Source organism: Neopsephotus bourkii, unplaced genomic scaffold (genome assembly GCF_033783945.1).
Source record: "Neopsephotus bourkii isolate Nb327-2 ecotype Australia unplaced genomic scaffold, CSIRO-AGI_Nbou_v1 NB_346, whole genome shotgun sequence".
Taxonomy (NCBI): Eukaryota; Metazoa; Chordata; class Aves; order Psittaciformes; family Psittacidae; genus Neopsephotus; species Neopsephotus bourkii.
The window spans coordinates 411446-426049 of NW_026900852.1; the positions used below are offsets into that span (position 1 = coordinate 411446).

The 14604-nt window shown below is 50.3% G+C and overlaps 2 protein-coding genes and 1 long non-coding RNA gene across 3 annotated transcripts in view; 2 read left to right on the forward strand and 1 right to left on the reverse strand.

Moving 5' to 3' along the window:
- Nucleotides 1-14604, reverse strand: part of MAK16 (MAK16 homolog) — a 56580-nt gene that overhangs the window by 16957 nt on the left and 25019 nt on the right. The window lies entirely within an intron of this gene.
- Nucleotides 1-14604, forward strand: part of LOC133209527 (uncharacterized) — an 85405-nt gene that overhangs the window by 9943 nt on the left and 60858 nt on the right. The gene's annotated exons all lie outside the window — the stretch shown is intronic.
- Nucleotides 442-8400, forward strand: ATP6V1B2 (ATPase H+ transporting V1 subunit B2). The gene is made up of 14 exons (XM_061348180.1): nucleotides 442-608; nucleotides 3172-3227; nucleotides 3801-3899; nucleotides 4424-4517; nucleotides 4607-4684; nucleotides 5167-5306; nucleotides 5438-5539; nucleotides 5889-5986; nucleotides 6190-6313; nucleotides 6546-6696; nucleotides 7417-7499; nucleotides 7589-7693; nucleotides 7894-8023; nucleotides 8150-8400. Exons 1-14 carry the CDS (start codon nucleotides 479-481, stop codon nucleotides 8290-8292), a joined length of 1533 nt encoding a protein of 510 aa, XP_061204164.1. The 5' UTR covers nucleotides 442-478; the 3' UTR covers nucleotides 8293-8400.

Below are 14604 nucleotides of genomic sequence, written 5' to 3' on the forward strand. Positions count from 1 at the left end.
TCCTTTCCTTTTGCGTTCCCTTTCCCCTTCCCTTTTCCCTTTCCTTTTCTTTTCCTCATTTTCCCTTTCATTTCCTCTTCCTCTTCTTTTTCCCTTTCCCCCTCCCTTTACCCTTTTCTTTTTGTCTTTCCCTTTCCTTTTCCCTTTCCCTTTTCCTTTCCCTTTTCTTTTCCTCCTTTCCTTTTGCGTTCCCTTTCCCCTTCCCTTTTCCCTTACCTTTCCTTTTCCTCCTTTTCCCTTTCATTTCCTCTTCCTCTTCTCTTTCCCTTTCCCCCTCCCTTTACCCTTTTCTTTTCCTCCTTTACTTTCATTTCTTTCCCCTTTCCCTTCCCCTTTTCCTTTCCCTTCCCTCTCCCCCCCCCCCTCAGCACCCTGGCCAGCTCCTCCCTCCCACTGAGAGGGGGGGAGCCGCGCGGGGCGGGTCCCTCCCTCCCGCTCGCTATAACCCGCGCATGCGCAGAGCCGCCGTGCGCAGAAGATGGCCGCAGTGGTGCGGGCTATGCGCGGGCTGGTGAACGGCGCTGGGCCCGGGGGGCCGCGGGAGCAGGCGGGGGCCTTCGAGCAGGCGGCGGCGCTGACCCGGGACTTCCTCTCGCAGCCGCGGCTCAGTGAGTGCGGGGCACCTCGGGGTTGGGGGGGGGGCACCGCGGGTGGGCCGCTCCCGAGGTAGAACCGGGGGTATCCGGTGGGGCCTCCCGAGCCGGAGCCCGCTGGGTACCGGGTGTCGGTGTCCTTCGTCTGCAGCGGGAGCTGTGGGTTGGGTTGCTGAGAAATGTGGTGGGAAAGGGGAAATACTGAAGCCTTGTAAAGCAAAAACGTGATTGCAGGGTGAGGGGAACGCCAGAATTGCGTTTTTCTTCGCCGGTGTTTTGCTGATGTAGGTGGTAGTTGCACAATCGGCTCCGTGTGTGCACCTGAACTGCAGCAGCGCTCACAGCGGGCCAGGCAGGGCAGTGTTTCCATGAAACCCTCAGCCTGGGTGGGAAGCCAAGTCAGCCATTGCGATTCCTGCCCACCCCCGGGCCTGCCTTGCTCTGCAGAGGAGGCTTCTGCCGGGGCTGGAGCCAGGGTGGCTGAGAGAGCTGGGCTGGAGAAGAGAAGGCTCCTGAAGGGGAGACCTGAGAGCAGCTCCAGTGCCTAAAGGGGCTGCAGGAAACCTGGAGAGGGGCTTGGGACAAGGGCCTGTAGGGACAGGCCAAGGGGAATGGCTCTAAGCTGCCCGAGGGGAGACTGAGCTGAGCTCTTAGGCAGAAGCTCTTCCCTGTGAGGGTGCTGAGGCGCTGGCACAGGGTGCCCAGAGAAGCTGTGGCTGCCCCATCCCTGGCAGTGCTCAAGGCCAGGTTGGACACAGGGGCTTGGAGCAAGCTGCTCCAGTGGAAGGGGTCCCTGCCCGTGGCAGGGGTTGGAGCTGGAGGAGCTTTAAGGTCCCTTCCAACCCAAACCATGCTGGGATTCTGTGAATTTGATTCTTTCCACGTAGGTTTTGGCTTGTGCCCAGGCTGCAATCTGGAGATGAAAAACATTCCAGTTGCTTTTGGTTTGTCATAGAACTGATTTTATTGGAAACGGGAATTTGGAGTCAGTGGCGAGCTGCATTCGAAGGGGATTGATGCTGCTTTATGTCAAGGACACGCTGTTGTGTGGACAACGCAGGGAGTGTGAGCCCTTTCCTGCCGATTGAGGAAGATGTGCTCATGAGACAGTCATGGGATGAAATGCTTTGCTCAAGATCATGTTTTCCATTCCCATTGGGCTGCATACAGCTGCAGTCTGAGCTCTTTGGAGCATAATGTCTGTGGGGCTCTCCTTGCTCAGGTGAAGAGAGCAGGTCAGCCTGTGCTCTTGATTGAGACTGATTCAGGGGCCCGTGTCCAGCAGGATGGTGCCAAAACTGAGGAGTTCCAGCTTTAGACCTTCTTATACACCCAGTGACCCTCAAGCCTTATCTAATGCAGTTGTGATTATTGCCAGTTAAGAGATTACATTGCAACAGTTCAGACTGTTTGTTGAACTGTAAATACCACCTTGTTGACAGTTGAGACAGCGCATGGTAAGCGTGCCAAAGCCAGGCTAAGCTGGATCATTCATTCCCTGGTACCATGAGCGCCTGTTTCCTCTGCCTTGAATGGTGCTGGTGGCTTCCCTGTGCTGCACATGGCTCCACTTGCTCACTTTTCCCTCCCAGGGATAAGTGATTAACAGTCACTCCCTTGGTCACTGCTCTTGTGATCCTGATCAAGCTTTGACTCAGTGTTATCTGTGGATCAAGTGACCCCAGGCTCCAGCTGGGGTATTAGTGTGTCCTTAGAGTAACACAGGACACAGCTTTCACACCCTTTCCACTGGGCTGATAGCACTGTGGTGAGTTCTGGGCACTCAGTACCGCAGGAAGCTGCCTTTAGTACTGATACCTGAGCTGCTGATGTTTAAGACATGAGCTGTGGCCTTCTATCGGGTGTCAATCCTCAAGTTAAACCCAAGAGTAGGAGCAGTTTGGCCAAGGTGAAATTCATCCTCTTACAGTATAGTTCATTGACCTGTCCTCAGGAGACAGGAAAGGTGCTGTGAGGTTTCCTTCTAGAGTGCCAAAGCCCATAGCTCACTGGAGAAGCTCTGCTGATCAGCTTTGGTGCATGAAATCTACTTGCTTGGCTCACTAGAGGCTGTACCAGTGTCGTGGAGCAAGGTGCTTCTGTGCTTAAAAAGCCTCCAAGTTGAGCATTGATTAAGTGTCTTTGAGTATGATTGAGTATGATTAAGGTCTTGCCATTTGTTGGACATAAATTGCAGTGGTACCTTCATCACAAGTTACAGATGCTATGCTTTGTTTTAAAGTCTCTTTTTCTTAGCTTAAAATGTCACCTGTACATTGCATTGGTGTTGCTGGTGCCATTCCCATTATCCCTTCATCTAGATCTGCAGCAGGTTTCTGTGACAATCAAGGAAATGGCAATATCATGTAGTTAATGTTACCTGAGGTGCAGGGAGCAGCCAAAAAAGCTGGTCCCACCATTCATACTTCATCCTTCTTGTTGAGTTTGTAACAGACAGCAGTGGTATGGAGCTGGGCCCAAAATCTGCAAACCTGAGGTTGGTGATGGGAATGAAGCTTTCTGTAGGCTATTCCTGTGTTCTCAGGAAGCATCTAACTTGTGCTTTGCTTTCTTACAGCTTACAAAACTGTCTCGGGTGTGAATGGTCCCCTGGTTATCTTGGACCAAGTTAAGGTAAAGGTTCAGATTCTGAAAGAATGAAGGTTTCTGAGGGAGAGTTGTGCCTGTCCCAGACAGAAAGGGAGAGTTGTTGAGCCCGTTGAGGGAAAGAAAGGAACCAGTGCTTCCGTTTTACCAAAACCACCCAAAATGTGGTCTAAACTCAATGCAGAAACATACCTATTTGCTTTGTTCTTGACCTTTTTGTTACCAAAGCACAAGTGCTCAGTGAAAAGAACTGGAAACACTTTTGGCTTGGTCTCAAATTACTGGGAAGCAACTGATGAAGAGGCAAAAGCCAGCTCATTCTTACAGCTTTCTATGCTTATTTTGGGACTGTTTAGAACAGATCCTGGCCAGTCTTTCTGTAAGCCTGAAGTTCTGAGCAAGTGTTATGTATATAGTCCCTGTAGAAATGGCTTTAGCCTAGTAACTTTTAACTGCCTTGGAATCAGCTTTGTTCTGATGATGAGTTTACTTTAAAAACTAGACTAGTTGCTAAGTTTAAGCGTGCTTAAAACTGATAACTTTTGTTCGTGGCTGTTCCTCTGGGTTTTAATGCTTTCCACCTTTCTTGCTCATCTTCAGTTTCCTAGGTACGCGGAGATTGTCCACTTGACTCTTCCTGATGGCACAAGAAGGAGTGGGCAGGTTCTGGAAATCAGTGGCTCCAAAGCTGTGGTTCAGGTATGATGAGGGACAGGAGTGGCTCTTGTTGCAGCAGTCAAGTATTTTATTACTTGGCATGTGTCTGAGCCATTTCAGATCTATCTTGGGGTATGTTCTTTTGGTACTTATAAATGAGAAAAGGAAATCACCTAATGGAATCATATTGTAACTGTACAGTATTAGACCCAAGCTCTGCTATGTGGACGCAGGTATTTCTTCTAAGCAGCTGTTTCTTGTTAATATTCATTCTTCTTACCTGAAGAACTCTCCCCTGTTGGCAAAGGGAAATGCTTGAGATCAAAGGATTGGTGCTGGGTTTGTTGGTTGCTGCTGATACTTCACGAATTTGGTTTAAAGTAGGTCTCTGTGTGATGTTTTATACTCACGAGCTGCTCTTGAAAGCCTTTGCTTGCAGAGGACCGCCTTGCTTTTCATCCTGGTGGCTGATCAGGCTGTGAAGCACCTTTTTAGTGTGTGAGTTTGTACAGCACAATGCTTCGTCCTTTTCCCTGTGTGTTTTTTAACTTCTGGTATATCCACAGGTATTTGAAGGCACTTCGGGTATTGATGCTAAGAAAACATCTTGTGAATTTACTGGGGATATTCTTCGAACCCCTGTGTCTGAGGATATGCTTGGTAAGTGCTTGATGTTGCTTGGAAGAATGAACAGACTTACCACACACTGACTTGCTTGCATAGGTTTATTTTACTGCTCTTTCTTTTAGGCAGAGTATTTAATGGCTCAGGAAAACCTATAGACAGAGGCCCCATTGTTTTGGCTGAAGATTTCCTCGACATAATGGGTACGTGCTTAATCCATTTCATATAGGGAGTTAATACAAATCTGGTGTTTCTGATTTCTGAATGTTACAGCAGTTTTGGTTTTGAATGTAGGGCCTAACTGTTAGGGGAAGATTAATCTTTGAAGTATGTAGCACAAACTCGCATCAACTTTACATAAGTGCAGAAAGATGAGGCAGCAGAAGCTTGGAAACTGTTCTTTGAAGTATGTATAGACTGTCTTAATTCTGCAGCCTCCAAAGACAAAAAGTTTAATAACCTGACAGGCTTCTCTTGACCATTTACATGACCACAGAATGCCAGAGTCTTGGGATCTACAAAAGGCTCAGGTTTGACCAGGCACATTTGAAGAGTTCTAGACCTAATGGTGGGGTTTGCACCTTTTGACATGAGCCTCCTGCCAGTGCTTGTGGTCAGTAGTAGTTTGATTAAGCTTCAGACACGTATATAGAATAATATGTGTTCTCTTTAAAATCCATACCAGGTCAGCCCATCAATCCCCAGTGTCGTATCTACCCAGAGGAAATGATTCAGACTGGCATTTCTGCTATAGATGGTATGAACAGTATTGCCAGGGGGCAGAAAATCCCCATATTCTCAGCCGCTGGCTTGCCCCACAATGAGGTGAGTTCTCAGAGCTGTTCTCTAAACCCTTAGTGGCTTATTCATGGGGCTTAAAAAGTAAACTTGGTGAAATTCTAGCCTGGATAATAGCATCAAACATAGAGGTGAGCTGAAACGTGTTTTCCTTCTAGATTGCAGCTCAGATATGTCGCCAGGCTGGCTTGGTGAAGAAATCCAAAGATGTAATGGACTACAGTGAGGAGAACTTTGCCATCGTGTTTGCTGCTATGGGTGTAAGCCAATATCACTGGAGGAAAATGATGCTTGCAGAATAAATCAGACAATGCTGAGGGTAGCTGAAGTATTTGAAGTAGGTCTTATAAACAGTGCTGAGTTGCCTGGCTGAATATCCCAAATGGCCAAAAGTACTGTAACAAAGTGTGTTTGATCAGGAAAAAGTATCTTAAAACTTAATCTCTAGCCTGGAATTCCAAAAAGAACTCATTTTGGGAATGTAGGGGAATTTTCATGATGGAGAGCTTTGCTTATGGATTATTAATGAGGTGTTTAGACCTTAACATGCTGCAAAATGCAGTATGCTGAAACCTGCTCTGGAACTGATGCCTTAATACTGTGCTTTAGGTGAACATGGAAACTGCTCGGTTCTTCAAGTCGGACTTTGAGGAAAACGGGTCCATGGACAACGTGTGTCTCTTCCTGAATTTGGCCAATGATCCAACGTAAGTATTAACACTGTGTTGGCTGGGAAAAGGCTGAAAAGGACAAGTAAACTGGAAGAGGAAGCCCCACTGGTGTCCTGCCAGGTGCCACTTATGTTGGCATTCCAGTTGGTGTGAGTAGCAGAGGGTTTTAAAGTCTTTGTAACCTCAGACTGTTACCCTGAAAGCACACACATAAATAACACCTTACTGTCCTATTTCAGCATCGAGCGCATCATCACACCTCGTCTGGCTCTAACAACAGCAGAGTTCTTGGCATATCAGTGCGAGAAGCACGTGTTGGTCATTCTGACAGATATGAGCTCCTATGCTGAAGCTCTGCGAGAGGTATGCATTTATGAGGCTTACTTGACTGGTGGCATTCAGCACTTTGATACCATAGTTTCACATCTGCCTTGCCCTACGTGGTTGTGGTGACAAACAGGGGTTTGTGTGGCTGTATTTTGGTATCACCTGCAGGAAGGGGTGCTTCAAGTCATTAGTGTCGCTTAATGAAGGGAGATACCAGGTCTGTATGAGAGATCTGACTGCTTGGAAACGTTCTTCTGCATTGCCTCAGGTCTCAGCAGCCAGAGAGGAGGTGCCTGGCCGCCGTGGCTTCCCAGGCTACATGTACACTGACCTGTCTACTATCTATGAGCGTGCTGGGCGCGTGGAAGGCAGGAATGGTTCCATTACTCAGATCCCTATTCTTACCATGCCTAATGATGGTGAGTTATTTTCAAGTGGTTTTAATAAATAGCACTGAAAAGGGCTCCTTTAGAGCAACCTGCCCTGTTTTGGACACACAGCAAATCCTGTGGCCTTCAGGTTCATAGAATCATAGAACAGAATCATAGAATAGTTAGGGTTGGAAAGGACCTTAAGATCATCAAGTTCCAATCCCCCTGCCGTGGGCAGGGACACCTTGCTCTAAACCATATTACCCAAGGCCTTATCCAACCTGGCCTTGAACACTGCCAGGGATGGAGCATTCACAACCTCCCTGGGCAACCCATTCCAGTGCCTCACCACCCTCACAGTAAAGATTTCCTCCTTATATCCAATCTAAACTTCCCTGTTTAAGTTTTAACCCATTACCCCTTGTCCTACCACTACAGTCCCTAATGAAGAGTCCATCCCCAGCATCCCTATATGCCCCCTAAATGTTCCTATCTGAATGTTGCAGTTCTTGGCTGCCTTCTCTGTATTGTTAATGGAAGGGCTTTGCCTATTTCAGACTTCAGGATTGTTCTTCAGCCCTGTATCAGGAGCTCTAAACCATGCATAAGAGCTTGGTGATATAAGGGGGGTACTGACCGATGGCATTTTACTTTGGAAGTCACTTCACTGCAGTTTAACAATGCAATTTAGTGCATTTAGCACTGCTGCATCAGTGCTAAAATGGCTCTAAGAGGCCTGGAAACTGTCAAACCATTTTATTTCCACAGATATTACTCATCCTATCCCTGACTTGACTGGATACATCACTGAGGGACAAATCTATGTGGACAGGCAGCTGCATAACAGGCAGGTATGTATCACCCCAGTCAGAATATCCTTAAGATTATTCTGTACTTCCTGAAGTGTAATGATGATGTCTTGGATGCCTTTTTCCTCCAGGTTTACCCACCTATTAATGTCTTGCCCTCCTTGTCTCGACTGATGAAGTCAGCTATCGGAGAGGGCATGACCAGGAAGGATCATGCAGATGTATCCAACCAACTGGTATGTAAAAACCTCTTCAGAGAAGCAGGGCCATGTTTCAAGCAGACCTTATACTAAGGAGCCTGTAAAAGGCTTGCTGAACAGTTGCCATCCAGAACACTGCTGAGGCTGCTTTAAAACATGGGGTGTTCAGTGAGTTTGAACAGAAATGGGTACATGAACAATCAAAGTCAAAGCACTTTGGTTTCTTTCCCTTCTAGTATGCCTGCTATGCTATTGGGAAGGATGTGCAGGCCATGAAGGCTGTGGTTGGTGAGGAAGCTCTTACCTCGGATGATCTTCTTTACCTGGAGTTCCTGCAGAAGTTCGAGAAGAACTTCATTGCTCAGGGTCAGTGTTCCAAGCACATCCCAGTCTCTGGTAGCACCTCCAAGGTCCTGCTCCCACATCTGCCTCCTGCTTGGGGCTGAGACCCTTTCCCTGCCCCACATTTCAGCCTGTGCTTGCTTTCTGCAGGTCCTTATGAGAATCGCACCGTTTACGAGACCTTGGACATCGGGTGGCAGCTTCTGCGGATCTTCCCCAAGGAGATGTTGAAGAGGATTCCTCAGGCAACCCTGGCTGAATTCTATCCTCGGGACTCCACTGCAAAGCACTAACCACAGCTTCATCTCTTAACCCCTTGCTCTGTGAAATGCTCTTTGTTTCCCTTTTTCATGTGTTGGTGTTTACTTGTCGCCCTTACAATGAAAACCAAGGATAGGTGACGTTTGTGCCAGTGTTCCAGTGCACAGATACCAGGTCTTAAAGCAGCCCTTCTTCCAAAACTTGGGTTGTCAGAATATGTAGGCCAGCTCTTACCGATGTGCAATAGTCAAAGCTTTGTGACTGCACCTTTTGGAGGCATTTCCAGGGGATGTCTGAGGATTGCTTTCAAGTATGAGCAAATGCCGAGTTCCTTTGAGCATCTGCTCAGTCTGATCACACAGTTGTGGTGCTGCTGGTGGAACAGATGGAGCTCTGCTCTCGTGCCTGAAGCCCAGGCTAAGAGGTGCAACGCGTGGTGCATGACACCATACCCTGCTGCAAAATGCAAGTCACTGGTGTTTTACCTATGGCTTAAGGTTCTTCAAGGTGTGCACAAACTGAGGGCACTAGGGTGCTGAGTGCTTTTCCACTAGCAAAGGGTCTTTTCAGAGCTCACAGGCCAGTGGGTTGTTCCTTCAGGTAGCATGACAAGGCTTAACTACTGCATTAGTCCCGAGCTGTGTTTGGAACTGGGCTGGTTTGCACTCCAGGCACAGATGTGGCTAGCCAAGAGAGCTCAGCATTGCAAACACTGCAGCCTTGGCTAGTCAATGCAGTGCTGTTCCTTCCCATTGGTTTCGATGAGGCTCCAAGCCCAGTGCTGGCAGGCTTCCCTGCTGTTTCCCAGGCTCAGTGTACTCCACGCTCTGCTCTGGCTAACTAAAGCACGTTGCACCTCTCTATACTTGTCTAGGAAGGTGCTAACACGACCTGAAGGATGTGTAACTAATTCCAGCTTTCCCTGGTGTCTCCTTTGTGCAGTCCTTTAGTTTGTTCAGTGTTCTCTGTAACTTGGACTCAATGGCAATTCTACTCCAGTGCATTCCACCCTAAAGCTGTGTCAAGTCTATTTTTCTTGAGGTCGGGATGGGAGCGTTGGCATGAGAAAACTTTAATGTAGAGAATACCTAAATAAATTAAATATGGAAAGTGTTGAACAAGGGAGGAGCTTGGGTGATTTTTGTGGTTGAAAACGGGTCGGGCAGCAGTGGCTCCGATGCTCTTTGCCCTTGGGGATCTGGGTTACATGAGTGGAACTACTTCACAGTGAGCTGAAAACACTTCTGTTCCTGTTGAGCAACCCTCACATTGCTACTGGAGCTTTTGGTGAGGAGGGGTTGGCCTTTAGCTTCAGGAAGGAATGCTTTGTGCTGGGGAGTGGGTGAAGGCTTGGCAGGGATGCTGCAGGGCAATGCCACGCCATCAGGTCTAAGGGTGTCTCAATGCTTGGTTTGCACTAGAGGCTTAAGACACTTTAAAAGGCTGCTTAAAAGTGAGCTCAGGCTTATGCTGACTCTGTTCCCTATGAGTAGTACTATGGGGTGTCAGGGGGGCCTTGTATTTGGGTGCCACCCTTTGAGCAATCTGCACATCAAATGGGTCACTGAATGAGGGAAGGAGGCACCCTCCGTGCCTGCTGATGCTGCTGCTTGTCCTTAATCTGTGTCCTGATGCCCTGCCACCATCACTGTAAAACAGGAGGTTCTGACTGCTGAAGTCTGTTAAGTGTTGCACTAGTGCAAACTAAGCCATGGTTTGAGCTGTTCTTGTACAGGAGCAGAAGTCCTGCCGGCAGTAAAGCCATCAGCTTGTGATTTACACAACGCATCCAAACTCCCTGTGCTGTGTTTGTCACTGAAGAGGCCCTTGAAGTCACAGCTCCCATCTCCTCAGTATCAACAATGGCTTTCATTGTCCCACTGAGCTTGAAAGACTGATCACTGACTGTGGTGGGGGGGGAAGGAGGATCTATAATGATAATGGCTTAAAAGAGGTTGGGATGAGTGCTTTTGCCTTTTCGTACTCATTTATCCCCTTGGTTACAGCTCCTCTGTCTGAGGGAGAGCCAGGGAATACCCCCACGAGCAGCAGCCAGCACAGGGGAAGCAGGTTTGAAAACAGGACTAAGTTCCAAAGTCCAGAGAATTCCTGAAACCCTTCAGCAAGCGCCAGGCTCCAGGGACAAAGGTTGAGGCTGGGCCAGCGCTGCAGAGCTGCTTCATGAGGTACCTGCGGATGGCACATTCCAGGGCAAAACAAGAGGAATTCCGCACGGATAAGGATGCTGTTGGCCATTAACACCCATTGAGCCCGGCAGCCACGCAGGGGCACTGCAGGCCAGGGAGTGGGGAGGGATGGAGCGAGCGCATCGCTTCCACCGCTGCAGCCGTGAACTGGGGCTGGTCAGCAAGAGCTGCTTCAAGAATCAATCAGAGCTGCTGGAAGCAGCACGGGTGCTGCTTGATCATGGAATCCCAGCTTGGTTTGGGTTGGAAGGGAGCTCAAAGCTCACCCAGCTCCAACCCCTGCCATGGCCAGGGACACCTTGCACTGGAGCAGCTTGCTCCAAGCCCCTGTGTCCAACCTGGCCTTGAGCACTGCCAGGGATGGGGCAGCCACAGCTTCTCCGTTCAACCCACTTCAGCGTCCCAGCACCCTCATAGTGAAGAACTTAAGAGCTCACCCCAACCTCCCCTCTGGCAGGTTAAAGCCATTCCCCTGGGCCTGGACCTGCATCCCCTGACTTGCTTGGATGCCACCAACTGCACTGAGTTTTTTACTGGTTCTTGTGGAGAGCTGGGGCAGGCTCCGGTTCACTCGGCTTGGGAGCCTTGAGGGAGTTGTGCTTAACAGGCACAAAACCAGTTCAGCCTCACTGGTTAAACCCCTTTAACTGCTCTGCTCCAGGACACCCGAGTGGCATCACTGCAGAGCCCTGTGTGTGTAGGTGATGCCCAGCACCACCTTTGTGTCCTGGCTCCTCCTCTATGTGAGCAGCGGCCACCATCCTGACCCCAAAACACCGACCCCAATCCTTACCTCCCTTACCCCCCCTCCCTGCTCGCTCCCTCCCCATCCCATCCCATCCCCAGATGCTCATCCCGACACTCCCCCCATAACCACATCCCCATCCTATTCCCACCATTGGTTTTCACCCTGACACCTCCCTAACAGACAGAGCCCCAACTTCCCCTCACCAACCAACCCCTCTAGGATGCCAGGTCCCCTTCCCAACCCACCCATCCTGAAACCCACATCCCAAAAACACACAGAAAGCTGTGGGGAAGGGGAAGGGAGGGGGGGGAGGGCAACGTTTTGAGTGCAAAAAATAAATATAAAATTTATTAAAACACCCACAATATTTTAAAGGTATCAGGAATAATACATTTCACAGCCCGGCGGCCGCGGCAACGCAGAATAAAATACAAATTACAAAATCAACCAAAAAAGAACCAAAACCCAGCAATGAAACGAAAAAAAAAACAAAACAACAAAATTAAGGGGAGGGGAAGAAGGGGAAGGATCCAAAACTTGTCATTTTTAGGCATCCTAAAAAATAAATTTACCAAAACACGGGGAAAAAGAGGGTGGGGGTGGAAAGGGTGTTAAAAGGGAGAAATAAATCAAACATAAAGAGGAAAAAGGGGGAAAATTATACAAAATAAAATTATCAGCATAAATTTACTGTCCTAAAAGTATCTACAGTTTAATACACATTAATCCTATTGCCTTGAGACATGGGGATAGAATCTACCGGTCCTCGATCCGCCCCGGATCAAAACTTCATTTCAAGTAACCACAGTCCCGACCAGGAATCTTCAAGTGTGAATGGTTCGGAGCCGCCGGGACACCCCCCGTGTGTCCCCCCCTTTCCGCCTGCCGCCGTCCCGCTCCCCTTTTCCATGATCCCAAACACCCCCCTCCCCAAATCCCTCCCCGCCTCCAATGGAATTCCCGACTCTGAAGGAGAAATGGCGCTTGATGGGTGGATTGCGGTGGAATTCTTACCTCTTTATGGGGTTTTGGTTTTGGGGGGGGGGGTTGTGGTGGGAAAACCAAGGGGTTCCCAAAAAAACAACGCAAGAATCAACCCCCAAAAAGTTGCTCCTGGGGTTAAAAATGAGGCTGGAATTGCGGCGGTTTGAAATCCCTGAAGGATGCGGAAAAATGAGGAACAAACCCGGGCGGAAAGGGAAAAAAGGGGGGGAAGGGGGGGATGGGGGGAGAAAAACCCATAATAATTAAGGAAGAAACCGCTGCGGAAGGATCCCTGATTTCGGAAAGATTCGCCCCGGATTCGCTCGGGGAATTGGGGGGGTTTGAGGTATTTGCCTTGGTTGGGGGGCGCGGGGGGGAGCTGCTGCCCCAGCGCTGACGGGAAGCCGAAGGGGAAGGAAGTAGCACCAATAAACCCCAAAACATGGACAAAAAGAGGGGGGAAAAAGGGGGGAAAAGAAAGAGCCGGGCGGAAGCGGGATGCGCAGCGCCGGGGGGCGCACAGCGCGGTGTGGGGATGGGGAAGAGCTATGGGGTGAGGGCAGCGCCAAGCGCGGTGCTGAGCGGTGCCCACGTGCGGTGGCACCGTGCGGTGAGCAGGGGCTGTGCACGAGTGCCATGGAGGGGCACGGTGATCAGCCATAGCAGTGCCAGGGCGCCCATGGCCCAGCACCGTGTCTGTGCATGGTGGGTGAGCACCATGGCCAAGCACCGTGCCCAAGGACCATGGTCAACCATTGTGTCTGTGCATGGTGCCAAGCACCATGGTCAAGCACCAAGGTCAAGCACCGTGTCCATTCATGGTGCCGAGCACCATGGTCAACCATTGTGTCTGTGCATGGTGCCAACCACCGTGGCCAAGCACCATGGTCAAGCAGTGTCCATGCATGGTGCCAAGCACCATGGCCAAGCACCATGGCCAACCACTATGTCCATGCATGGTGCCAAGCACCCTGCCCAAGCACCATCATCAACCACTATGTCCATGCATGGTGCCAAGCACTGTGCCCAAGCACCACGGTCAAGCACTGTGTCCATGCATGGTGCCAAGCACCACGGCCAAGCACAATGCTCAACCACTATGTCCATGTATGGTGCCAAGCACCCTGCCCAAGCACCATGGCCAAGCACTGTGTCTGTGCACAGTGGCTGAGCACCGTGCCCAAGCACCACATCCATGCACCATGCCCCTGTGGAAGCACCACGGCCGTGCCCCGAGCACCACATCTAAGCACCATGTCTGAGCACCGTGGTCATGCACGGTGCCGGAGCACCGCATCCACATGCCATGCCCTTGTGCCGTGGCTGTGCACCGTGCACTGTCCATGCACAGCATCCCCATGCACCAGGCTGAGCACCCTGCCCGAGCACCACGTTCCCATCCCTTGCCTGAGCACCATGTTCTCACACTGGGGCTGAGCACCATGTCCACGCACCGAGCACCATGTTCCTATACCCTGGTGAGCACCGTGTCCATACACCATATTCATGGTGTGCAGACAAGCACCATGCCCGAGCACTGTGTCCACGCACCACGTCCATGGACAAGCACCGTGCCCAAGCACCATTTCCACACACCACGTTGGAGCACCGTGGTCAAGCACCATATCCATGCACTGTGGTCACACACCACGTCCCAAGCACCGTGTCCACGCACCACGTTGACACACCACGTCCAAGCACCGCGTCCATGACGCATGGCTGAGCACCGTGCCCGAGCACCATGTCCACGCATCATGTCCAAGCACCGTGGTCGAGCACCATGTCCACGCACTGTGTTGACACACCACGGCCAAGCACCGTGTCTGTGGTGCATGGCTGAGCACCGTGCCTGAGCACCATGACCAAGCACCATGTCCGAGCACCATGACCAAGCACCACGTCCGTATTACCCCGGCCAAGCACCGTGTCCATGCACCACAATCCAAGCACCGCATCACGATGCTTGGCTGAGCACCGTGTCCACACGCCACGTCCAAGCACCGCTGTTGAGCACCGTGTTCACACACCCTGGCTGAGCCCAGGCACCGCATCCAACCACCACCTCCATGACCTGTGGCTGAGCACCTCAACCGAGCACCTCATCCAAGCACCACATCAGCACCGCGGCCCCGCTCCGGAGGGGAACGGCTCCGATCTCGGTTTGCATAAACCCAAGTGGCTCCCGGCACGCTTCGAGCTGTCGCTCCGGTAAAGTTAAGACCTCCTCCTCCACCACATTGCTTTTTGCTTTGTTTCCTTGGTTCCCGAGTTTCGTATGTACATTTAGTAGCACCTCAGCGAGATGGAATCAGGCAGAAGCGTGATAGTTTGTTAAAACACCATTAGCACCGTTTGGATTACAAGATTTCACTGAATAAAAATATGCCTTATAGAGCCCACAAAGC